The following is a 25,991-nucleotide window of genomic DNA, read 5'->3' as shown; positions in this document are numbered from 1 at the left end:
AGGCTCCTCAAAAAACTATCCATAAAACTCCCTTATGACCCAGCAATAGCACTGCTAAGGATTTACCCAAGGGATACAGAAGTGCTGATGCATAGGGGCACATGTACCCCAATGTTCATAGCAGCAATGTCAACAATAGCCAAAACACAGAAAGAGCCTAAATGTCCATCACCTGATGAGTGGATCAAGAAGATGTGGTGTGTATATATATATATGTGTGTGTACATATATATATACACACACACATACAATGGAGTATAACACGGCAATGAGAAAGAATGAAATATGGCCATTTGTAGGAAAGTGGATGGACCTTGAGGGTGTCATGTTAAGCGAAATAAATCAGGCAGAGAAGGACAGATAGCATATGTTTGCACTCATAGGTCTAACAGGAGAACAGGAGAAACCTAATGGAGGATCATGGGGGAGGGGAAGAGGGAAAGAGAGTTGGGGAGAGAGAGGGACGCAAAACTTGAGAGACTATTGAATACTGAAAATGAACTGAGGGCTGAAGGGGGAGGGGAGGAAAGAAAAGAGGTAGAGGTAATGGAGGTGGGCACTTGTGGGGAAGAGCACTGGGTGTTGTATGGAAACCAATTTGACAATAAACCACTTAAAAAAAAAAAAAAAGAAAAAAAATTACCATGACCAGAATATCACCTCTTTCTTCTTGTCCATGAGAAAACCACCACTACTTCTTTACTAATAGTTCTGCTGGTGTTCTTGTGTGTGCGTGTGCACACGCGCGCACACACACACACTTTACTGTGAAATGCAACACAGAGAAACACTGCAAAAACCCCCAAAATGTACAGTTCAAAGAATTTTCATAAAGTATGAACAATGTTTAATCACCACCCAGGTCAAGAAACAGAACATTGATGGAACCTAGAAAGCCTTTCCAATCAACATCCTATTTCTCCTCAAGTTTTTCTTTGCTTTAGTTTTACTAGAAAGATAGCCTCCCTAAACAGTTCTGTTTTGCCTGTTTTTTTTAATCTTTATAAAAATGAAATTTTAAAATACATATGTATTCTTTTGTGTATGGATTCTTTCAAATACTTTTATTTTTTGAGAGAGAGAACACGAGCGAGAGCATGTGTGTGAGCAGAAGGGCAGAGAGAGAGATGGGGGACAGAGGATCTGAAGCGGGCTCCACCCTCACAGCAGAGAGCCTGACATGAGGCTCGAGCCCATGAACTGTAAGCATGACCTGAGCTGAAGTTGGACACTTAACAAACTGAGCCACCCCAGTGCCCCTTGTGTCTGGATTCTTGCATTCCAAGTTATGTTTGTGTGATTTGTCCTTGTTGTTTGTAGCTACAGTTCATTAATTTTCACTGCTGAACAGAATTCAAATTATTGTATAATATGCCATAATCTTAATCTGTTTATCCGGTCTCCTATGGATGGACATTTAGGTCTGTTTTCGGGTATCATGAATTATGCTGTTATGGACATTCATATCTTTTGGTGCACGTGTAGTGTTCCATTTTGGCCCAATCTACTATACTTGCTTATGCCAAACTGTGTGTGTGTGTGTGTGTGTGTGTGTTTTAAAGAGAGAGAGAGAGAGAGAGGGTGAGCAAGGGAGGGTCAGAGAGAGAGGGAGACACAGAATCCAAAGACAGGCTTTAGGGCTCCGAGCTATCAGCACAGAGCCTGACACAGTGCTCAAACCCACGAACCGTGAGATCATGACCTGACCTGAAACCGGACGCTGAACCAACTGAGCCATCCAGGCCACCACCAAACAGTTTTCTTAACTAAATCACGAAAAGTAAGAGAACTTGTATGGTTCCATATTCTCACCAATGTATTAAATGCAGCAGGTGAGTAGAGGCAACTCATTGTGGTTAGAATTTGTGCTTCACTGATCACTAAAGAGGCTGTGTACCTTTTCTTAGATTTATTAGCTTTTTGGATAGCCTGTTTTGCAAAACAGCTGTTTCTGGCTCATTTAAAAAAAAAGATTTTAGAGTCTTTATTATATATTCTGAATATAAGTTCTTTGTTCATTTATTTTTTTTAAGTCTGTTTATTGTGAGAGAATGAATGAATACCAAGCAGGCACCCCTCTGTCAGCCCAGAGCCCAATGTGAGGCTCGATCTCACAAACTGATCATGACCTGAGCCAAAACCAAGAGTTGGATGCTTACCTGACTTAGCCCCCCAGGCGCCCCAGATGATTTCTATCATAGCATCTTCTCCCACTCTGATCTTGATCTTTTTACTCTCTTAATGGTGTTTTTTGAGGAAAAGAAACTTTCCATCTTACTGTGTCAAATTTCCAATTTTTAAAAAAATTACTGCTCTTTGTGTCCTGCTTTAAAAAAATATTTCCTTTACTACAAAGATTCTATCATTATCAGGAAGTTTGGTGGCTTTGCCTTTTACATTTAAATCTTCAATTCATCCAGAACTGATTTTTATTTGTGGGGTGAGGTGAGGCCAAATTTCCTTCTTACCCCCATATGGATGTAGATGTTCTTGAACGATGCGCGTGCGGTGCCGGGCGGCTCAGTCAAGTCGGCGTCCTAGTTCAGCTCAGGTCATGATCTCACCGTCTGTGTCGGGCTCTGTGCTTATAGCCCGGAGCCTGGAGCCTGCTTCAGATTCTGTGTGTGTGTGTCTCCCTCTCTCTGCCCCTCCCCCACACGTTCTCCCTCCCTCTCTCTCTCAAAAATAAACAAAAAACATTAATTTCTTTAAATAAAAAAAGATACTCTTTATCAGACCAAGAAAATCCCCTTTTACACTCTACTAAGAGTTTTGTTTTGAAGCCATAGTAGGTGAATTCTATCAAATACTTTCCTGCATTTAATTTTATCCCTTTATTCCTGCAATAATTTTTCAAAACTGAAATACTTTGTTTCTTGTTCTCAGCTGAAGTCCTGAATCTCATCTTCTTTCTCCCTAAACACAGTAAATATTATTTGGTTTTTAAGTTTGAGTTTGGGAACACCAGTATTTGAAGCCTCTGTATCTATTTCTATTGTCTATCATTTGCATTCATTTTGCTTCATGTCATCTTGCCTTGTGTCTGGACACTGTATTATTAATATTGTTTTTTGAATAAATACCATACATTGTATTTCTCACATTGTTTGTAGAAATAGTTTGAAGCTTATGATGAGGGTATCTTCAAAGAATTCAGTTTGCTTCTGGCAGGTGTCTAGGATCACCTCAATCTGATTAGTGGAACTGAGACAATTCAGGGACTGAGATAATTCAAAGCCAGACAATAGTCCCTTCAAGAGTTACACACTTATGGACCAAAATACAGGGGATTTACCAGCTACTTCTGCCTTTGATGGGCCCTACATTCCAATATTTGCCCTCGTAGGTGCTTCCACTGCAACCAGCGCAACCAGAGGAAAAATGGCTGCCCCTGCCAGGCTCACCTCTCTGGTTCTCAGTATTTCCCTGGTTCGTGCTCAATGATTCTTTGTATCTTATTGTCCAGCACCTTCACACACACACACACACACACACACACACACACACACACACACACACACTCTTCTGGTTGACCTCAACAAGAGGGCAGTCCAAATTATTTAGTCTATCATTGCTAGAAACAGAAATCATATACTGACTCCTCAACCATTTGTGATATATCATAATTTCCCAGGTGATCTGTGAATATAGAACACCACAGTCAATATAAATATATTTTTCTCCTTATTTAGCAATATCTAGCAATATCTAACATTATTCATAGCAATTTTTGTAATCAATTATAGAATATAGTAATTTTTCCATGATTTGCAGGTACGGGAGGCAAACTACAATTATGTAGTTTACAAACTCATGTGGGCCCTTTGCCCTTTTCACAGACTAAGCGTTATACTGTTCTTGATGGAAAGAATACTGGGTTGAGGGTTCTCAGGGCTGCAGGGATAAGATTTGTTTTCTAGCTTCCTTCTGCATGGTGGCTCTTCACGTTACTTTCTTGAGGGCTGTGGTATTTCTCTGTAGAGAAAATACCTGTGATACTCTTTTCTACTGCCTTGCTCCATATAAGATGGCCGCACTAAAATTGCTTATACGGGAGGTACTGTCATATTCCCCAAATTATTTACATTGTAAAATAGAAATGTACGAGGGGTGCCTGGGTGGCTCAGTCAGTTAAGTCCAACTTCAGCTTAGGTCATGACCTCTCAGTATGTGAGTTCAAGTCCTACATTGGGCTGTGCTGACATCTCAGAGCCTAAAGCCTGCTTTGGATTTTGTGTTTCCCTCTCCCTCTTTCTGCCCCTCCTCTACTTATGCTCCATCTCTCTCAAAAATAAATTAACGTTAAAAAATTTTTTTTGAATAATAAAATAGAAATGTACTCTTTAAAAAAAAATAATGCTGGGTTAGAATCAGAAGGCTGAGTTCTAGTGCCACCTCTGCCTAAGCAGCATTGACTCCTGGGAAAAACCTACTAGCCTCTCTGATTCTTATGTTTGAAACATAAAATGTGCATAATATTATATTGCCTAACTCAAGGATAGTGTATGTGTAAAAACTTAACTTACTCATTCAACCAACAGTTACTGAATACCTACAAAGTCTAGAAAGACAAGATTCTGAACCTGAAGGAGCTTACAGTCACTACATCATAATTCAATAAGCATCCTAAACTTTAACAATAACTCAGAGAACTTGGTAATAACATAAAACATTTACCAATCAGAATTTTTAGAGTGTGGAGTGTAGTGGGGCCCTTTTTACTTAAAGCTTTGTTCAACATGTTTCTAAAATATATTAGTCAACTATATTTTAGAAAAACCTTTGATTAAATTTCTATTTTTTTCAAATATATGCATACAGTTTGAAAAGGCACCTGGCCCACCTCTCCACACTCCCAATTCCTATTTTCAGAAGTAACATTTCTACTTATGTCCATATTTCTAAATAAAATGCTTGCATTCCTATTTCTACATATTTTCCATTTTTAAAGGCATTATCCTTTGGATTCCCATCAGTAATTTGCTTCAGGTAAGTCGGCCAAGGAGTGGAATATTCGGGATTTATGTCCATTTCCAAACCCATGCTCTTAACCACTAGCCATGTGACCTCTCAAAAGTAGGGTCTATAGAATTGGTATGATTACATTTATTACATTTAATGAATATAAAATGAATCAAGCTAGATGTCACAGTAATGATAAAAATTAGTAACATATGGTCCCTATCCTCAAGGAAATCACAGGACCTTCGATTGCACACAGGTACACAAATAACTTGATATGTCAGGCTTTCATAATTACTTAATAAAAAGGGCAAACAGGTCAGTCTAAATTTAAGGGTTAGGGAGCTATTAATCTATGAAAGATAGTTACAGGAAATCGAACCAGAGCTAGGTCTGGGTTCAGGCCACCCCTAATCGTATCCAACCTGTCCAAAGGCTGGGGACTGGACCTCACGGCTGCTCAAGGGACACACAACTCTGCCAGCTGTTACTCTACAGCTTGCAGACCAAGTGGACGCCTGGGCACTGAGACGGAACGGGGTCTCAGCACACCAAAGTCCTCCTCACCAGTGCAGCCAGGTAACGAAGCACCTTGCCGTTGTCCATCAGCATTTTCATAACATCTTTTTTTGGAGCTTTTGGAATGAGAACGAAGCAATTCTGAGCAGAGTCTTCAATTTGTCCATAGCCATTATAAGGTGGTAATTCCTGAAGGAACATAAGAAGTAAAGCAGATATTATTTGCATTAAAATTATATGAAAGGTAACTAAGTTTATATACTCACAAGCAATTGCTATATTTAAGAATATACTATATTCAGAAAACATAACATTGCACATTCCATTTGTTTTTACATATAGACTTTACACCATGTTCGCTGCTCACGGGAGAGGCTGATGATGCTACAGAGTAATCGTCAGGGCTAGACTGAAGGGACAGTTGTCTCCTTTACCCATGGGGGTGTGTTCCAAGACCTCTAGCAGATGCCTGAACGCTATCTATACTCTATTCCTTCCCGTACATTCCCATGGTAAAGTTTAACTTACACACTAGGCACTGTAAGAGAGTAACAACAATAATTATAAAATGGAGCAATTATAACAACACACTGTAATGGAAGTTATGTGAATGTGGGCTTTCTCTCAAAATACCTTATTGTACTGCACTCACCCATCTTCTTGTGAGGACAGGGGATGATAAAATGCCTACGTGATGAGGTGAATGACATAGGTGTTAGGCTACTATTGACCTTCTGATGATATGTCAGGAGGGATCATCTGCTTCCAGACTCCAGTTGATCACGGGTAACTGAAACCAGGAAAACCAAAACCACGGACAAAGCAGGGTATGGCGCGTGGCTCCTATGTTGCTGATGTCCACCGACCCCTTCATGCCAAAGCAGGACTGGGCCCTACTCCCAATCCTGGCCCTTCTGGCCATCCTACCAGGGAGAAGCTCAAGGGTTTGTGACTTCTTTGTTCTAGGGTGTGGGCCTCAGCCTAACAGATCTGGAGTGAGTGAGTGAGTGAGTGAGTGTGTGTGTGTGTGTGTGTGTGTGTGTTGGAGTTGGGGGAGGCCAGGGCTTAGTTTGTGCTCTTTTCCTACTTATCTCCATATTTCTAATATCTTTATTTCTTCATTTTTGCCTCACAAAACTGGTGTGACAGGCAGGAGGCTGCGCTCTCGTTAGAGACAGAACACATCTGGTCAATGGACCCATGCTTACTTCTTCCTGATCTAACAGATCAGCTTGACCTAAATGTCATGAATATGTCCACTTCATACCCACTTCTATCCCTGACCATAGGCTTGGTTCTAGCTTTATCCCTCTAGACCCAGCTATGGCTTCCCATCCCTGTTTTCCAACCACCTTGTTCAGTGTTTAAATGACTGAAATATAATGACTAAGGACAGCTGAAAGGTGTTTGCTCTTTGGTAAGAAACTCCTACTCATTTCCAACAAATGCTTTCATACACAGGCAGACAGAGCTTACTATGACTAATGTGCCTTATGTGTGGATGTAGAATTAGTTTTGTTATGTAGGGTAATTGAGATAGGGCAAAACAAACAAACCAAAATCTACACTGCTTCTTTAGGTCTCTCTGCGCTTTATCTAAGCCTTCCCTCCCTTTCCTATCTTTAGAAGAGAGGTTAGGAGAAAAAAAGGATAGTAAAAGGATGGGGAGCAGATGTATTCTGGACTCAAAAGCTTTGATCAGCTCAAAATATGGATCAAAGCCTTTCCACGAGTGTGCCATTTTATTGCAATCCCTCTCCACCCTACCTCCTGGTTAGGTCAGGTTCCTTCTTATAACAAAGTCTGACGTTTATCAGAGTCACCCTTGTACTTTGCGGTGTGATCCTGGGCAAGTCCCTTGGACTGCTATCTCACACTATACTTATCTATAAACTAAAGTAATGGAACAGTTTGCTTGATCAAAATCTAAATCTGGGGGCGCCCGAGTGGCTCAGTGGATTGAGTGTCCGACTTCAGCTCATGGCATGATCTCACAGTTTGTGAGTTCGAGCTCCACATTGGGTTCACTGTTGTCAGAGCAGATCCTCTGTACCCTATATACACTCTCTCTCCAAAATAAACAAACATTAAAAAAAAAAATCAAAATCTCTCCTATGGTACCTTTTCCTGTGTACTGCATCAAATGCTACCCCAACGTTTGGGGGTAGGGACAAGGCCCTGATTGTAAGTCTTAATCGACAAGTCCATTCATTGGTAAGGAGTTCTATCAGAGAAAAAAACGGACAGAGAGAAGTATCATCATCATCCATACTTCCTTCCAGAAATGTTATTGCCTTTGGGAACTTATATCATACCAAATTCGAAATCCTTTGTAACTGGTTTTATGAAATGTTGGTTCTAAAAGGCTTGCCTAAGATATCATTTGCCTCTTTGGGGAACGAATAGAGGAACTCTGGGGAACTTTAGAGGCAGTCTTCTTGCCCAGTTCAAGAAACATACCAAATGTGTCCTATTTGCTAGGCACTGTGTGAGGTGCTCCCTGCCCTCAAAGAACTTACAGTCTAGAAAATATTCAGAGACAGATACTCTAATATAATAGACCGGTGCTGGCAGCGGGAGGCACAGGATCCCAGGACACACGGGAGAGGTGGTTGGCCTGGCGGGGAACTTTAGAGAAGGCCGCTTGTCTGGGAGGAGAAGGAAGAGCCATGTAAAGAAATGATGGAAAAGTGAAAAGTGGCTCAAGCAAGTGGAAGAGCATCAGTAAAAGCCCAGGAGAGCGAAACAGGCTGCTGTGCTGGCAGGACCATACATATTTCAGTATAACTGGGGCTCGGTGTGAGCAGCAGGACAGCCCATCCAGGGAGGGCAGAAGCCAGGGTTGCAGGAATTCACTAATTCCATCCTTCCATTCACATCTTTCTTTTGAAAGGAAAGAGTCATGACATTATCTTACACACAATGTGGCAATATAAAGGTGGGTCACAAGTATTAATACCTTATTTTATACCTGTTCTAGACCAAAGAAGTTGTATGCGTTGCTCTGGACCCAAACATGTGTGACAGGCACCGGCACTTTGCAACCTATGGAACTGTGCTGCCTTAATACATCACACACTTCTTGAACTTGCTGTAGAATGTGTAATTTTTAACACACGCAATTGTTATTTGAATTTCTAAAATACGTAGCTGAGCCACTCTGAAGGCTCACATCTATCAGATTACTATTTTGGCGCATGTAAAAGCACCATGACCTTACTCTCAGATCAGAGTGGACTCTGGTACACAGAACTAAATTTCGGGGTTTGGTGTAATTCTACGGAAAGCTGTGTTTTTAAGTGAAATCAGTTTTTACGTGAAAGAGTTTGATAAATAGACAAGGATCAATGAAATACCCTAGCAGTCTGGCATTTTAAAAGATGTCTTTTTCTAATCAAAATGAAAAAAAATTATGAAATACAAGGCTTGCTATAAAAAGACAGTGATCATCTCACACGTCCCTCCCTCCCTCTCCATTCCCACGTGTTGAACTAACCACTGTGAATAGTGATTTTTATACAAATAATGCCATATCAAATAAACAAATTCACTTACAAATGTGATGGACATTCTTCAATGTTACTATGCAGAGACATCTTTTTTCTTTTTAACCTGGCTTACAGTCTTCTCATTATATTATAGTTTATTCTGCCAATCTCCTTACACTTTATTATAAATAATGCTACAGTACACATCCTTACACATACCTTTCTTTAGTCTCCAAACCAGATTTTCTAGTCTCAGAGATACGTAATATTTTATTTTAAAAAATTAAAATGACGACACTGCCCCATGGAAAGGTTTCTCCTACTGGCTTTCCTATTAACACTACATGAAAATGTCCATTTTGGGGCACCTGGCAGGCTTAGTCGATGGAATGATTGTTGGTCTCAGGGTTGTGGGTTTAAGTCCCACAGTGGGCACAGAGATTACTTACAGAAAAGAAAAGAAAAGAGAGAAGAAGAGAAAGGAAAGGAGGAAAAAAGAAAAAAGAAGAGAAGAGAAAAGAAGAGAAAAGAAAAGGTCCATTTATTCACACCAGGGTAAACACTAGATATCTTGAGTCTTTTAAATCACATAGACTTGGGGCGCCTGGGTGGCTCAGTCAGCTAAGCCTCTGACTTCAGCTCAGGTCAGATCTCATGTTGGTGGGTTCTGGCCCCGCGTCGGGCTCTGTGCTGACAGCTAGCTCAGAGCCTGGAGCCTGCTTCTGGTTCTGTGTCTCCTTCTCTCTCTGACCCTCCCCCTCTCATGCTCTGTCTCTCTCTGTATCAAAAATAAATAAAACATTAAAAAAATTAAAAAAAATAAATCACATAGACCCAAAACCTCATTATTTTCATTTCTATTTTCTTTGATTATCAGTTAATTGAGGGTCTTTTTGTATGTTCATTAGCCATTTGTATTTCCCCTTCTGTGAACCATTTCATTTCCTATGCTTTGTCCATTTTTTATTAAGCATTCACATAAGTCTTTTTTTTCTTCTTCTTCTTAAACCTCTGTATCAAGAGATTTAATTCTCTCCCTACACTCAGAACAAGTGTTCCATTACCGGTTTCACAGGAGGTGGCTCCTTCTTGCTCACATCAATTCGTGGTAAATCGGAGATTCCAAACTTTTCTTTATAGTACTGTCGAGTAAAAGGATCACAGTCATAAATGAAGAAGGTTCTCCCAAGGATTGTGAGCGGTTTCCCCACGATGAAGTCTTTGGCAGTGTACCATTCCAACACCTCTTGATCAGAGATTTCCAGCACACAGTGAGGGAAGTTCTCTAACATAAGATAACAGGGAGAGGGGAAAGAAAAGGAATGAGGACGGGAAGAAAGACTGACATTCTTGGGAGTTGGGAGAATGCGGTCTCTAGCTCTGGTCAAGGATCAGGGACTCCTCTGCTTTCCCAGCAGAACAGAAAGCCATGTATTTCCATCTGTTGATAAGATACAGAAATAACATCCCAGATGGGAAGTCTCTCTCCCATGTTCAATTTGAACTATGTACAGGTCACTAATCTTAGCAGAACTCATGCTTAGGGGAAATCATTATAGGAGAAAAGAATAAATGCCCTTCTAAGGAGTACCAGATCTAGGGAGGCATCCAAGTCATTCAATTCAACCTTCCATCTACTTACTCGCTTACCCAATATATTATCAACGACCACATAGATCATTTGCCAGGTTCACTGCTAAATACTGAGGTTATAACAATTAACAGTGTAGGTGAATTTTCTACCTTGATGGAGAAAGCATTGCTTGGGACAACAGATACTAAATAATTATACAAATAATAGCTTCATTTCAATTGTGATCACTGCTGTAATGACAGTCTGATCTAGTCCTCTGGCAGGAGGCAGGTCAGTCAGTGACATGATCATACTAATCTGTTCACCTGGGCACTCAACAGCTCTTCAAATGTAGAATAATTGCATTTTTAAGGGAATAAATCCAATTCCATCATGCTTTTTTTAAATGACTAATTTTTTAAAGACTGATTCCCTGCAGCCTCGCCATCATGGAAACCTTAAGATAGCCAATTCTGGTAAAATGCCACACTGTATAGCTGTAACCACAAAGCTTGACCCTAGAACTCTGACACAGAGAGATTGAAAGGCCACTATTTTCCCAACTGGTAATTTCTAAGATGGAAAAATAGGGAAGGAGGCTAAGGGTCTTCTTAGGGGCCTCCTTAGGGAGACTAAGGGTCATCAGACAGAAAGGCTTGAGCTCCAACCCTTGATCATGCCAGAAGATCATGGTTTTCCTAATCATTCATCTTACCAGCTCTAGACACCAAGGGCTCTTTCTCCTAGTGCCTAACGCCTAACCTAACTAGACCCCTTTGGATTACCCAGGAAGTGATGGGCAGTAGGGGACACAGCCTTTGACTCCTTAAGTTTCCTTCAGTCAACAATATTCCAGATCTGGAGTGTGTGTGTGTGTGCGTGTGTGTGCACATGTGTGCGTGCATGTGTGCTATCAATAATCATTCACCTTTATTTGTTCAACAATTATCTTTTTCATATACAGCTGAATTTCATTTACTGATGTTTTATTTAGGTTTTATGTATATATATATTCACCAGTAAGATTGTAGTTTCTCATGGTGTCTTTGGTTTTTGGTCTTTTAAAATCAATGAATTAAGTTCTTTTCTGTGGGTTTGTATTAAACTTAAAATTAGCTGTTCTTTAAATATTTGTTAAAGCTGAAAAATTAATTAGACCTGGTGTTTTCTTTGTGGAGAATTTTTTAAATGATTCTATTTCCTTAATGGTTAATGATATTTGGTTTCTGTTTCTTCTTGGACAAGTTACATTTTTCTAAAAATTTGCTCATTTCACAAAGAAAAAGAAGAGACAAACCGGAAAACAGACTTTTTATAGAGAACACAGAGGAGAGATGGATGGAGGACGGGTGAAACAGGTGATGGGATGAAGGAATGCACTTATCCTGAGGAGCACTGGACGTTGTTTGGAAGTGTGGAATGACTGGATTGCACGCCTGAAACCAACGTAACACTGTACGTTAACTCTACAAGAATTAAAACTAGAGTGAAATTTAAATTTGGGGAGCACCCAGGGGCTCAGTCAGTTGTGTCTGATTTTTTATTTCAGCTCAGGTCATGATCCCATTGTCGTGTGATCGCGGCCCAGTTTGGGCTCTGTGCTGAGTGTGGAGCTGTTTAAGATTCTTTCTCTCTCTCTCTCTCTCTCTCTTTTTCGTTCTGTCTCTCCTCCCTCCCCACCCCACCTCCCTCTGCCCCTCTCCCTCTCTTACACTATCTCAAAAACAAATTTTAATTTGCTCATTTCACCTAAGTTTTCAAATTTATTGGCATGAAGTTGTTAGTATTGCCTATTTTCTGTTTAACCCTTACTACATTAAGTATGCCTCTTCTTTCATTTTAAATATTATGTATGTGTGCCTTCTCTCTTTTCTCCCTTGACAAATCTGTCAATGGTTTGCCACTGTATTAGTCCTTTCAAAAAAAACAACTTTTGACTTGACAAGCCTTATTAAACTTTGGTTTTCAATTTCACTATTTCAAAGTTATTTTTTCTTTCCTTTTAATTTCTTTATTTACTCTGTCACTCCATTTCTAACTTTTTTGAAAGAATGCCTAGCTTACTTTTTCAATATTTCTTCTTTCTTAAATAAGCATTTACAGCTATAAATCTGTCTCCAAGTACTACTTCAAATGCATTTAAAAGTTTTAAAGGAATTTTTGGAATCATTCAGTTTTAAGTATTTTGATAGTGCTGTTTTTTTTTTTTTTTTACTCATAGGTTATTTCAATATGTGTTTTTTTAAATTTCCAAATACATTAGTTTTTTTGAGTTATATTTCCAAAATTGAATTCTAACTTCTGTTGAAATCAGAAGATATGGTACAAGATGCTCAGTTTTTAAAAATCTGTTAAGTGGGGTGCGTCGGTGGCTCAGTTGACTAAGCTTCCAACTTCAGCTCAGGTCATGATCTTGTAGTCTGTGGGTTCGAGCCCCACATCGAGTTCTGTGCTGGCAGCTCAGAGCATGGAGCCTGTTTCAGATTCTGTGTCTCCTGCTCTCTCTCTGCCCCTCCCCTGCTCGTGCTCTGTCTCTGTCTCAAAAATAAATTTAAAAAAAATTTTTTTTAATAAAAAAAAATAAAATAAAAATCTGTTAAGTTTTTATAAGTTTTCTATTTGTGCTTCAAAAAAAAAATGAGGATTTTCCAGGTGTTGATGCATTTATATATCAATACTGATCATTCTATTGTTTAAATCTTATATAGATGTGCTTACTGACTTTTTGATCTCACAATTACAAAAAAATGTTTTAATGACTCCCACTGTTTTGATGAATTTGTCCATTCTATTTGTGTAATAATGCTATAAATTTTTGTTTCACATGTTTTGAAGCCACGTTGCTAACTGCATTCAAGTTGAGAATTAGTACATTTTCCTGGTAAATAATTCTTGCAATATGTAATATCTTTCTCTAACAATGCTTTCTGCACTCATGTCTACTGGTATTTTAGTAATACAGCCTCATCAGTTTCTTTTGCTATTGCTTATATATCTTTTTTAACCTTTCCATGTCTCTGTATCTTAAGTAGGTTCTTGATAATAACCTTTTTCAAATTTTGTTGTTTTTTAATCCTATTACCTCCTCCCAAGCCATTATTGTAATATATTTCAATTCTACCTTGATATTTTGTAACTCCTAAAAATTCAACATTGTTTCTTTAGTTTGTATAGTCAATGTTTAGATTTACCCACCCTTTGCCATTTTCTCCTTCCTCTTCTTCTCCTCCTTTAAATCGCTTCTTGTATCTCAGACCTTCTTTCTACTAGAAGTACATTCTAGAATTTTCCTAGTAAGGGTCTTTTGTTAGTAAAAATCTGTTGTGTTTGCCTGGAAATGTATTTCACTTTGTTCTTCAAAGATAGTTTCTCTAAGTATTAAATTCTATTTTCTTCTCAGCACCTTGGAGATATTCTTATACTGTCTTCTGGTAACTAGCATTGCTAATGAGCAGTCAGCTGTCACTGCAGCTGCCATTCTGTATGGACAGCCTTGTTCTTTGGGGCTGTTCTTATGACCTCTCTGAATTCGGTGATCTTAAGTCTGACTATAACATATCTAGGTATGGATTTATATTTGTACAGTGTTACTTGAGGCATAATAACTACAATAAGTTGTATGTATTCAGAGTGTACAGTTTTAACGTTGTTTAACATTTGTATTTACCAACAGAAAGTCAAGATCAAAGTATGAAAGCCAGTCTAAAGATAATGTAACAGATTTTCAGAACCTAGTACCTTGGGTTCAACAGCTGAATGAAAGGCTTTTGGTTACTCTTCTTTTGACATTACCCACCACATACTGAAAACCTGCAATTATGTTTGACAAAGAAAGAACCTTTTTAATTCCTGAAACTTTAACTCCATCCATCATAAAAATACAATTTTTATTCACCTTAACTACTTAAATGAAGGCCATGGCCGAGAGAACTTCTGCAAGATACCCCCATAATTGCCTATTACTGTCGAACACAAACTCTGCCTAGCCACTGTCTCCTGGATGCCCCCAAACATAACATACTTGCTCCTAATTCCAAACCCTTGTTCTCTAAAGCACTCTTTCCCCTTTGTTCTCTGCCATTCTAAATCTGGGCTCAATCTCAGCTCTCCCACAAAGCCTTCCTTAGTCTTTCTAGGTCACATCTCTTCTTCTGAGCTCCGTCTACATGACATAACTAACTACATCATCAGATGATCTGGTACACTTGTTATTGTTAAACAACTTTGTATATCTGTATGACTTGTCTCTCCAGTCACTAGAAGTGACTGAAGGACAGAGACTCTAGGTCTGGGAGTTACATTTTCATTTTATCCTCCACAGCACTTAGCACATGATACACTTCTCTTAGCAGATATTTAACTCTTGTTTAATTGAATTTAATTAAAATCATCCACTGGATAAATGCCTTTGAAATCAATTAGATGCTATCTCTTTAACACCACAGTTCTAGTTAAAGGAATTATTCAGCTGATGGAAACTTAGTCCTTTCTGTTCTGCATGACTAACAATAACTTCCACAAAAAGATATGTTTCCTTTCTCTTTTTTAAAACTTTTTTTAATGTTTTATTTATTTTTGATACAAAGAGAGACAGAGCATGAGAGGGGGAGGGGCAGAGAGAGAAGGAGACACAGAGCCGGAAGCAGGCTCCAGGCTCTGAGCTAGCTGTCAGCACAGAGCCTGACGCGGGGCTCAAACCCACAAACGTGAGATCTGACCTGAGCCGAAGCCGGAGGCTTAACCGACTGAGCCACCCAGGCGCCCCTCCTTTCTCTTAAAAAGACCCTACATATGTTACCAGGTTGCCTCTTCATATAACACTGATGAAAATTTTGTTAAAATTTGGAAGGTTATAGGGCTGCCTGGCTGGCTTAGTTGGTAGAATGTGTGACTCTTAATCTCGATGTCATGAGTTCAAGCCCCATGTTGTGTGCAGAGATTACTTTAAAAACAACAACAGGGGGCGTTATAGAAGAAGATGATTGCATATTTAAAATTTTAAACCTAGGCCACATTGATAAGGCAGAGACAAACACAGATCTTGAGATTTCAAGGGGTTTTTTTTCAGTGGTTTTTTTTTTTTCATGTCTGAATAAATTTCCATTCTTTCTCTTAATCCACTGTAAATCTTAACATTTGTTAGCTCTAGATGGCCGGAATTTCAGACTCATTTAAGCATTAGGGAAGGCCAAAATCAGCATATTAGTCCCAGAGTCCTAGAACTCTAAGAGGGTTCTACAAGAGGCTAAGTATAGAAATATGGTTGACAGCAACAAGAGTATGTGGAACTCAAATCCAGTTGCTACTACAGGAGAAAGTGAGCTATGTTAGCCATTATTCTCGTCTCTCTAAAAGAGATATTTGCCAGTAATTCTCTAAGTTGTAAAATGATGACAATTTTTACTGCCCTTCATCCTTCTCCCCAATCTCATTCTCCTCCACCTCACAGGCAACCATCCTACTGTACAACTTTTTATGTATTATGTACTCCACTTTATACAAATGCTGTGGCACTGCACATCTCATTTTCTTTTTTTCTACATAGCACTATGTTTTTAAGATGAATCAATCTGCTTTCTTTACATTCAGCTATTATTGCTCCTAACTACTACTATTAAGGTATACCTTCACTACATTTTGTTTATCCACTCTCCCAGTGATGGAAATCTCCAACTCCTTGCCCCCAAATAACACTGCATTTTTTTTTCTACAAACACTGTATAGGCAGAGCAATACATATAGTTAGGTTGCATTTACCCTTCAGAACACCAGTTTGCTTATAACCTCTACCCTCAACTTGTTTATAACCTCTAAGACAAATCTCTTGCACAACACCTGAATTTTCTTATCTCCTAGTTCCAAGAAAATAGAGTAAAAAGAAAAACAATAACAACAGAATTATTTAAAGTTCTGTCTGCCATCCAAGCACGAGAGAGGTCATAATATGTGACATTGTTATAAGAGAAAATTCTTAAACCAGTAAGTCGATGACCAAAGTAAGCGCACTCATCCTAGAGAAATACTGATGGGTGGCAGGTGGCAGCTGCATTTTCTTGCATCTTCACTCTCCAACCCACTGGGTTATTTGAACCAGAAAAGACAGCAGTGCTGACACAACGGGGCCCCACCTCTGCAGGTCACAGACATGCCTTCTCCAATCTTAAGTTATCCCTCATAGAGACTTCCTGTTTAGGAAGTATTGAGGTGAGAAGCAAAGTCAGGAAAGAACATAAGGGCATGGTGAGCTACATGAAAACAAGCTTGTTTGAATAAAAAGAAGTTTGTTTTAAAAATGTATTTAAAACCTGATATGAAATTGCTTTAGTTCAGAAGGCTTGCTCTTCTGCACTTGAAATGAGGGGTGACTGGGTAGCTTAGTTGGTTAAATGTCCAACTTTGGCTCAGGCCATGATCTCACAGTTCAGGGGTTCAAGCTCTAAGTCTGGCTCTGTGCTGAAAGCTCAGAGACTGGAGCCTGCTTTGGATTCTGTATCTCCTTCTCTCTCTGCCCCTCCCCTGCTCATGCTATGTCTCTTTGTCTCAAAAATGAATAAATATTAAAAAAATTTAAATGAATCTCCCACTGCTGTTATGGGTGTTTCCTTGATTTGGGCATCAGTCATCTCCACCAGAGCATTGTGGAGGCAAGCCTGGACTGTGGGGCAAGTGCTGAGAGGAGTTACAAGAAAGCTGTTTCGCTGCGTACCTACACAAACATAGTGAGAGCCTCCCAACCACAAAGGGAATGACCATTCTGATTAAGTAACTCTTTTGAGATCCAAAATATGTCCCAATTATGGAGGATAAACTGAATCAAACATACTTGCATTCTCCACCAAAACTTTTGGCATGCGCTGGCGGTTCATCAGGAGTGGGAAAGGATCTCGCCCATCATTCCGTTCATGGACTTCTCGAATTTCAACTGTATCATCCATAAGATAGTAATGAATGATGTAGTTCCGACATTCACCAAACATGCTGTCTGTATCATCCCAGATTGCATAGAATCGAAGAACCTTTGAGGAATACAAAGTAGTGACTTAAGTAAGAATTCTACAAGTGGAGAAGTTAACTTAGCTACTTTGGCATTTATATATTAGCTACAAAAACTATGAAGTAATCTCAGATGGTAAAAAAAAAAAAATTCACCAAAGATACAAAAACATCTGAAATTATATACCAGATGTCAACAGCTGGAAAGTGTTAAATAACAGACTTATAAGTTTGCACTGAGAAAGCAGAATTCACTTTGATCCAAAATATTGGTCAGTGAAAGAGAAACCAAATTAAAAGAGCAATGGAAACTGTAAGATACTGATGAAAGAAACTGAAGACACAAGTAAATGGAGAGAGATTTCGTGCTCACAGATTAAAAGAATTAATACTGTTAAAATGTCCATACTACCCAAAGCAATCTACAGATTTAATACAATCCCTATCAAAATTCCAATGCCACTTTCCTAGATCTAGAATAATTCTAAAATTTTTATGGAATCACAAAAGACTCTGCATAGCCAAAAAACTCTTAAGAACAAAGGTGGAGGTATTGTGCTCCCTGATTCCAAACTGTACTATAAAGGTAATCAAAATAGTATAAAAACAGACACATAGATCAACAGAACAGAATACAGAGCCCAGAAACAAATTCACACTTACATGGTCAACTAATTTACAACAAATAAGGCAACAATACACAATGGGAAAGAGTCTTTTCAAGAAATGGTGCTAGGAAAACTAGACAGCCATATGCAAAAGAATGAAACTGGACCACTTTCTCAAACCATAACAAAAATAAACTCAAAATGGATTCAAGACCTAAATGTGAGACCTGAAACCATAAAACTCCAAGGAGAAAACATAGGCAATAAGCTTATTGACATCAATCTGAGTCATGTTTGTTTGGATGTGACTCCAAAGGCAAGAGAAACAAAAGCAAAAACAAATAAATGAGAACACACCGAAATAAAAAGCTTCTATCTGATGAAGAAAACTATTAAAATGAAAAGACAACCTACTGAATGGAAGAGGATATTTGCAAATCATATATTTCCTTAATAAGGAAGGGATTAACATCCAAAATATATATAAAAAAAAAAACTCCTAACATTCAATAACAAAACCCAAACATTCTGATTTTTAAAAATAGGCAGAGGGTCTGAATGGACATTTTTCCAAAGAAGACATACAAATGGCCAACAGGCATAAGATGCTCAACATCACTAATCATCAGAGAAATGCAAATCAAAACCCCAATGAGGTATAACAAGAAATAACAAGCATTGGTTAAGAAAAAAATGAACCCCCAATGCACTGTTGGTGGGGATGTAAACTGGTGGAGCCACTATGGAAAACAGTATGGAGGTGCCTCAAAAAATTAAAAATAGGGGCGCTTGGGTGACTAAGTTGGTTAAGCATCCGACTCTGGCTCAGATCATGATCTCACAGTTTGTGAGTTCCAGCCCCACGTCGGGCTCTGTGCTGATAGCTCAGAGCCTAGAGCCTGCTTTGGATTCTGTTTCTCCCCCTCTCTCTATCCCTCCCAAACTCATCCTCTGTCTCTCTCTTTCTCTCAAAGATAAATAAATGTTAAACATTTTTTTAAATTAAAAATAGAACTACTATATGATCCACCAATTCCACTACTGGGTAGTATCCAAAGAAAATAAAATGCTAATTCTAAAAGACACAAGCACCTCTATGTTCATTGTAGTATCATTTACAATAGCCAAAATTTGGAAATAACCTATCCATCAATGGATGAATGGATAAAGATGTAGTTTATACATAGAATGGAATACTACTCAGCAATATAAAAGAATGAAACCTTGCCCTTTGCAACAACATGGATGGTCTCTGTGGGTATTATGCTAAGTGAAACAAGTCAGACAAACACACATACAGCATAATGTCACTTGTATGTGGAGTCTGAAAAACAAAACAAGAGTTACCTGAGTGGCTTAGTCAGTTAAGCATTAGACTCTTGATTTCAGCACAGGTCATGATCTCACATTTGTGAGTTGGAGCCCCGTGTTGAGCTCCATGCTGACATGCCGAGTCTGCTTGGGATTCTCTCTCTCTTCTTCTCTGCCCCTCCCCCGCTCACATGCATGTGCACACTCACTCTCTCTCAAAATAAATGAATAAACTTAAAAAAAAAAAACTCAGCTCAGAGATACAGAGAACAGATTAGTTGTTGCCAGGGGAAAGCTTGGAAGCAGGGTGGGAAGGTAGGGGGAATGGGTGAAATAGGTGAAGGGGATTAAGAAGTACAAACTCTCAGTCATAAAATAAGTAAGTCATGGGGATGTATTGAATAGGATGGGGAATATAGTCAATAATATTATAAACACTTTGTAATGTGACAGATGGTAATTAGACTTATTGTGGTGACACCTTACATTTTGCAAGGTATTCAACTGCTGAATTGCTGTGCTGTATGCCTAAAGCTAATATAATATTGTATATCAATTATACATCAATAAACAAAAAAAACGAGAAAAAAAGCAATGTGTTTTATACAGGGGTTCATATGTGTTAATAAAGGTATATATGGGCGATTTATATATAATTAGTATGGAAAGAATTTTCATTAATCAGTCTTTTTTTAGTTATATCAACATACATCTTCCAGTAACAGTATCAACAATACAATCTTTAAAGACAAAATAGTAACAGATATATGATTGAAATAGAGACTGTCCTTAAAAGACCATGCTAGTGCTAGGCAAATTTTTCTGAACTAAAAGGAATTACATTTCTGAGAAAGAAATAGCAGCAAAGAAGCAGTGAGGATGATCTCTTCATTTTCTCTTTCCATTTGTACAGAAAGGAGATGGCCCAAACCTGCCTCTCCACACTAACCCCCAATGGGAAGGATAGGGTGGGTGGAACAGAGCTGGAAAAAACCCAGAACATTCTGTACTCATACATTCATAGAAAATATTAAAGGAGTGGGCGCCTGGGTTGGTTTAGTTGGTTGAGCATCTGACTCTTGATTTCAGCTCAAGTCATTATCCCAGGGTGACGGAATCGAGCCCTGCATCAGCCTCCACACTGAGTGTGGAGCCCGCTTGAGAGTCTCCACGGACTCCCCCACCCTCATGCCTGCAAGCACACTCTCTCTAAAAATAAAATTAATTAACAAGGAAGCCACTGCAATGGGATTTCTGTGAAATTACTGTTTTAACATTGCTATATGCAATAGCTTTGAAATGTCCCAATAATTTACTACTTAGTGTTTCCCAAAGGAGGCTACAAAATGAACTCATATTTTGGAAAAGAAATATGAGTAGTTGGTTGGAAATGTAAAGTGGGAAACAGACATAGCTCAGGAATTGCTTTAAGATTGAAAAGTTTGGTGGAACTCGTAAGACTTAACTCCACAACCCACTTTGGGTCTCTAATACAAAACTTGGGCATTCCTGTACTTCTAACTCTAGATAAAAGCAAAAAGATAATACTGTGTCAATATGGTTGAATTACAGATGTAATGTTTTAAAACAGACATCTTATAAGGATAGCTTGCTAATAAAGATGCACCACATGTGGAAACGAGTAAACCTACACAGGTGCCTACATCACTTACTTGTTTGTCAAAGGTGAGAAACTGCTTCAGATGGTCAAAGTCCGATGGGGTGACATACTTACGAAGAGGCTGCTTCCGGAGTTCAGTGTAAGGATCGAGAGCCATCCTCTCTGGTGGATTTAATTCAATTCCTTGACTTTCCAAAAATACCTAAATCATTCAAAAATAATAATGATCATCTTTCTTGAAGCTTCCTTAAGTATTAACAGATGGTGTAAAAAGTGTAATTTCTATGCCATTGCCCAAATTAACCGTAAGTTTGCAGTCTGAGGCACACCTTAGTAGTGCTAAACCTCCAACTGACCCAACACTAAAATGCAGATGATAACGGATAATCACCTTAAGTATTCTATATTATAAAACTGCTAGGCAATATGCTAAGCTAATTGGAAGATGTGATAATAAGGTAACTGGCTCCAAATGCAAATTTAGAACAATGAAATTTAGTTAGGTGCCCAAAAACAGAGCAAGTCCTAGGGACTGCTTGCTTACATACATCTGAAACCCACCAGTTTCAAACAATATGTAATTCATATTAGGCGTGGGGGCAAGTTACAAAATGGCAAAGTTAAGCTAACATCAAATTCCCAGTTTTCGAACTCACCAAAAACAAGTATGTGATTAAGCCCCCATGCCCTCCCCTCTCCAAAAAGGGAAATGAAAAAGCACTCTCTGGGTATTTTAGACCAGGAAATATTTAGCAAAATAGGAAAGACAAACCAAGGATTCAAATCTCACCAGAATAAGTTAAGGAAAGCATCTGAACTTGATACGCTCTTGTTTAATTTGCTAATTGTGAATAAGTATAATTTTTCAGTAACTATATCTTTTAATATAACCTGACACTTCTTAAAAGCACAACAAATTTTGATAATCAGAAAAGAAAAGAACCATCTCAGGGGATATGTTTACATTCTGGAACTAGAAATTAATCTGAAACCTGGGTTTCTTCTGAGAATTATGTGATTTGCTTTTGGACAATTCAACAGAAAATATACAGGACTAAAGGCCAAGATACTTGGGTTTTAATATTAGCTCTGCCGCTGACTAGCTTATAATTTTTGTCTTTAAAGCTTTACTAAATAGTTTCCAATATCTTTGCAATATTGAAATATTGTCATCTTCATGTATTTAAAACTACTGAGATGGAGATAATGACAAACAATATCTCTCCCTTGAGATGGTGTGTTAGTGAAGGAGAATTATTGATTGAGGTATTTAATGGGGGTTTTACTTCTTTCCGTTGCCTTCAACAGATTAGTAGGCCCTTTGTTAACCCTACCTTCGAAATTCTGGCAGGAATGCAGAAGCTTCCTGAAGTTGACTATTCTTCTTGTCTCATAGAAAAGCCTAAACTCTTTGAAGAGATTATTCTAAAGTGCCCCAGAAGGAGAGGAGAGAAGGGAATATCTTTGAAGGCAGGGAGAAAGAAAGGGGAAATTCTCCCAGCCTGGAGAACAGACACAAGTCGGCAGGTGTCAGAAGAGCAAGACCACACGGGCTCCTAGAATGCTTGGAGCACGTGCAGCCAGCCAGGCACACCAGCCACAGGCATCACGGTCTCAGTATCTGACCTAGGACCAAAGCATCGAGGAGGCACCCTTGGTCACTGACAGCCTACGGACTCTGCCTGTACAACCCCTGTAGGCCTGGGTGTACCTTCCTTGCTGTCCTTAAGACTCCAAAGTTTTGGCAAAGCTAAGGTTAATAGAAACACCATTTCAGTTGCATTGGAACTCAAGTAGGTTTTAAGATATTTTTAAAACACAAAACAATATTTCCTGCACACTTGGCATTTGTGAAGCAGGATTCACATCTGCTATACTACTGGTGATATTCTAATGAAGATGATAAATTCCAGATCTCTGATTTCTAGAGGCTGGTTATTTTTTTTTAATGTATTCAGTTCATTCTGTCTATAGGACCAACGTTTATTTGGAACAGTGAAGAGGGGGTGATATGGGACAGTGGTGGGGTTATATTTGATTAGAGGTGGTTCCTTGTTCAAACCACCCCAGAAAGACAACTACCTTCTTTATCCAGTGATAGGTCCAGCTCTAATGCAAACCATCAAATTAGATGTGTATAAATTTTACACTGTTACAGGAGCCAACTTCTAACAGATCAATTACTGAAAATATAAGTTGAAGGGTGTCTGGGTGGCGCCTGGGTGGCTGACTTCGGCTCAGGTCATGATCTAGCGGTTTGTGGGTTTGAGCCCCACGTCGGGCTTTGGGCGGACAGCTCAGAGCCTGGAGCCTGCTTCTGATTCTGTGTCTCCCTCTCTCTCTGCCCTCACCTGCTCACACTCTCTTTGTCTCTCAAAAATAAATGTTTAAAAAAAAAGAAAGAATAATTTGATCTAATCATCAGTACCTAAAATATACAGCTCTAGTCAATTATCAGTTCAAGTGCAAGGAGGCTGTGATAATTACTTGATATGTCCATGGAAAGTGGTTCAGGTGTTAAAGTTTATGTTATGTACACTTATCGGACACACACACAAGGCTGTGATGTGCCTTAAGAAGAAAATAAATACACATGTTAGATAAGCTTCCTTCAGGCATGAGTTCCAGTGCTGCTGGCTGTGAGTTCGATGTTCACGAGTCAACAAGATATTTTAAATATGACATCTTTAAACAGAAACACATAAAATGATAGAAACCTGCCCCAGTATTTCTCCTGGGAGCAATGGATCTGTATTTGCCAGTTAAGGGTTTGTGGTGACTTCAGAGAAAAGAACTACCATGAAAAATGAGAATCAACTGTAACTGGCTTAGATCACCACTCAATAATGAACTGCCAATATTCAAATTGTCCATAAAGAGACAATTATAAAAATAACTGAAATACCTGAAATTTACATAATTCCAAAACTGCCCTATGATTAAAAAAAAAAAAGGATCTTAAAAACCTAAAACATGAGAGATCAAAACATGCTTAAAGGGGACAGTATTTCAAGGATGGTCTAGCACCTCTACCCTCTACACTGTTTTTCTGCATTGCTCTGGGAGGGCACGGATGCCAGGGCTCCTCTCCTCGCTCCAGGTCTCTGTTCATGGGCCATCTTAACATTGAGGCCTTCCCGACCAGCTCCTACACATAGCGCCGCCTCACACTCCATCCCCTTTTCTCAGCTCTAGTTTCTTCCACAGCTCTTAGCAGGATCTGACATGTTATTTGTTTGTATGCTTATTGTTTATCTCCTCTCGCCAGAATGCAATAGCCTTCATAAGGGCAAGTCTACATCCTTGTCCGTCCCTAGGATCATGCTTGGTACAGAGCAAGCAAACAATCAGTATTTGCTAAATAAATTATTAAATGCAAAAAATAAATAAATGAATTCATAGGAGGTCAGTGCATGGTAAAGATTAACCACATGCAGCATTAGGTAACATGAGATGAAAGGCACAAAGTAGTTCAGAAACTGTATCTTCACTTCTAGAAATTTTTATTTTTTTATTTTTACTTTTTTAAGAAAAATTTTTAACTAAGACAAATTGAGAGATGACTTTCTAACACCTACATTTGTGGTAAGGAAGTGACCCTCTGTGTGTGTGTTTGTGTGTGTATATATAATACACACACATATTGGTAAAGAAATGACCCTGTGTGTGCGTGTATTATATATACACACACATATCTTTAAGTTGTCAAAAATCCGTATTTATGAAATAGAGGAAATGGAGGCCTCTTCTCTATATAAACAAGTATTCTCCTTTAAAAATGATTTCAGGAAGTCTTTAGTTAGCAAGTTTCTCCAGAGTATACCAGGTATGATTTACAGGAAAAATATGAACTGCACAAAAGTGTTAGGCCCATATCTGCTAATACTGGTGATACTATTTTTGTAATTCATACTTCACCTCTTCTGTCTAACATTTGCACTGGCATGGAACTGGTTCCTTATCAAAGGATTCAGCTATGATGAGAGTTTAATTTTACTTGAATGGATATGTGAAAAAAGTGATGTCACTACACAGTACTGACACATGTCAGCAACACACAAACACCAACTCAACCTATGTAATAATCCATACAGGACAGACGACCGGAATCTTCCTCTTACCAAGAAATAAAACATATACTTACATAAATTAGAATGATGCGTCAGACATCACAATTTCAAGAAATATATACTATACCTGTGTGAATCGGTCACAGTCAACGAGGCGGAAAGTTTTGCCATAAATTGTAATGTTTATTCCTCGATTGAGGTCTTTCCAATGGTAATGGTCTCCCTGGTCATTCTTGGCAAGCCTGTGGCGTTTGATTAACTTGCCCTGAGGGATCCCAGAATTTTCCACAACAGGCTCCATGACAGACATGCTGTCGTCTTCCAGGTAGTAGTAAATGTTCACTTGACGAATCCTGTAATGTTCCTCGGTTGACATAGGAACGTCTTCTTGGAAATAAGCATCAAATTTCAGCACCTGTAACAGATGAAGCAGGGAGAAACGACATTGTATTTGTCTCTCATCCATAAAATATCAAGTACTCCCCTATGAAGAGAACCACTCAGGGAGAACTGAATACTCGTCACTTCGATTTTCTAAACTGAAGGTTACTAAACTACAGTCTGTAGCACAGATCTATCCCTACCACCGAATTTTGTATGACCTGCAAGCTAAGAATTTTTTACATACTTAGTTAAAAAAAATCAAAATACAAATTTTACAACACATGGAAATATGAAATTTGAATTTCAGTATTCACAAATAATTATCTAAATAATTAACGCATATTTGCTAATGGCTGCTTTCCCATTACAAGAATTGAATAGTTGTGATAGAGACCATATGAGCTTCTGCTATGTCTCTTGCCACCCCCAAAATAATTTGTATGTAGAAGCCATAACCCTTAA

The 25,991-nt window shown here is 38.7% G+C and overlaps 1 protein-coding gene across 1 annotated transcript in view; it reads right to left on the bottom strand.

The window, feature by feature from the left end:
* EFHC1 (EF-hand domain containing 1) overlaps positions 1-25,991 on the bottom strand; it is a 67,591-nt gene that overhangs the window by 29,873 nt on the left and 11,727 nt on the right. The window contains exons 3-7 of the mRNA XM_029945292.1: positions 25,273-25,560; positions 21,128-21,277; positions 17,366-17,558; positions 10,034-10,254; positions 5,530-5,670 (exon numbers count right to left, since the gene is read on the bottom strand). Coding sequence (XP_029801152.1) covers positions 5,530-5,670; positions 10,034-10,254; positions 17,366-17,558; positions 21,128-21,277; positions 25,273-25,560 — 993 coding nt within the window. The remainder of the gene's footprint in view (positions 1-5,529; positions 5,671-10,033; positions 10,255-17,365; positions 17,559-21,127; positions 21,278-25,272; positions 25,561-25,991) is intronic.

This window comes from Suricata suricatta, chromosome 7 (genome assembly GCF_006229205.1).
Source record: "Suricata suricatta isolate VVHF042 chromosome 7, meerkat_22Aug2017_6uvM2_HiC, whole genome shotgun sequence".
In the NCBI taxonomy this organism is placed as follows: Eukaryota; Metazoa; Chordata; class Mammalia; order Carnivora; family Herpestidae; genus Suricata; species Suricata suricatta.
Note: the sequence above shows the minus strand (reverse complement) of the source record. Positions and strands in the feature narration are given on the sequence as shown.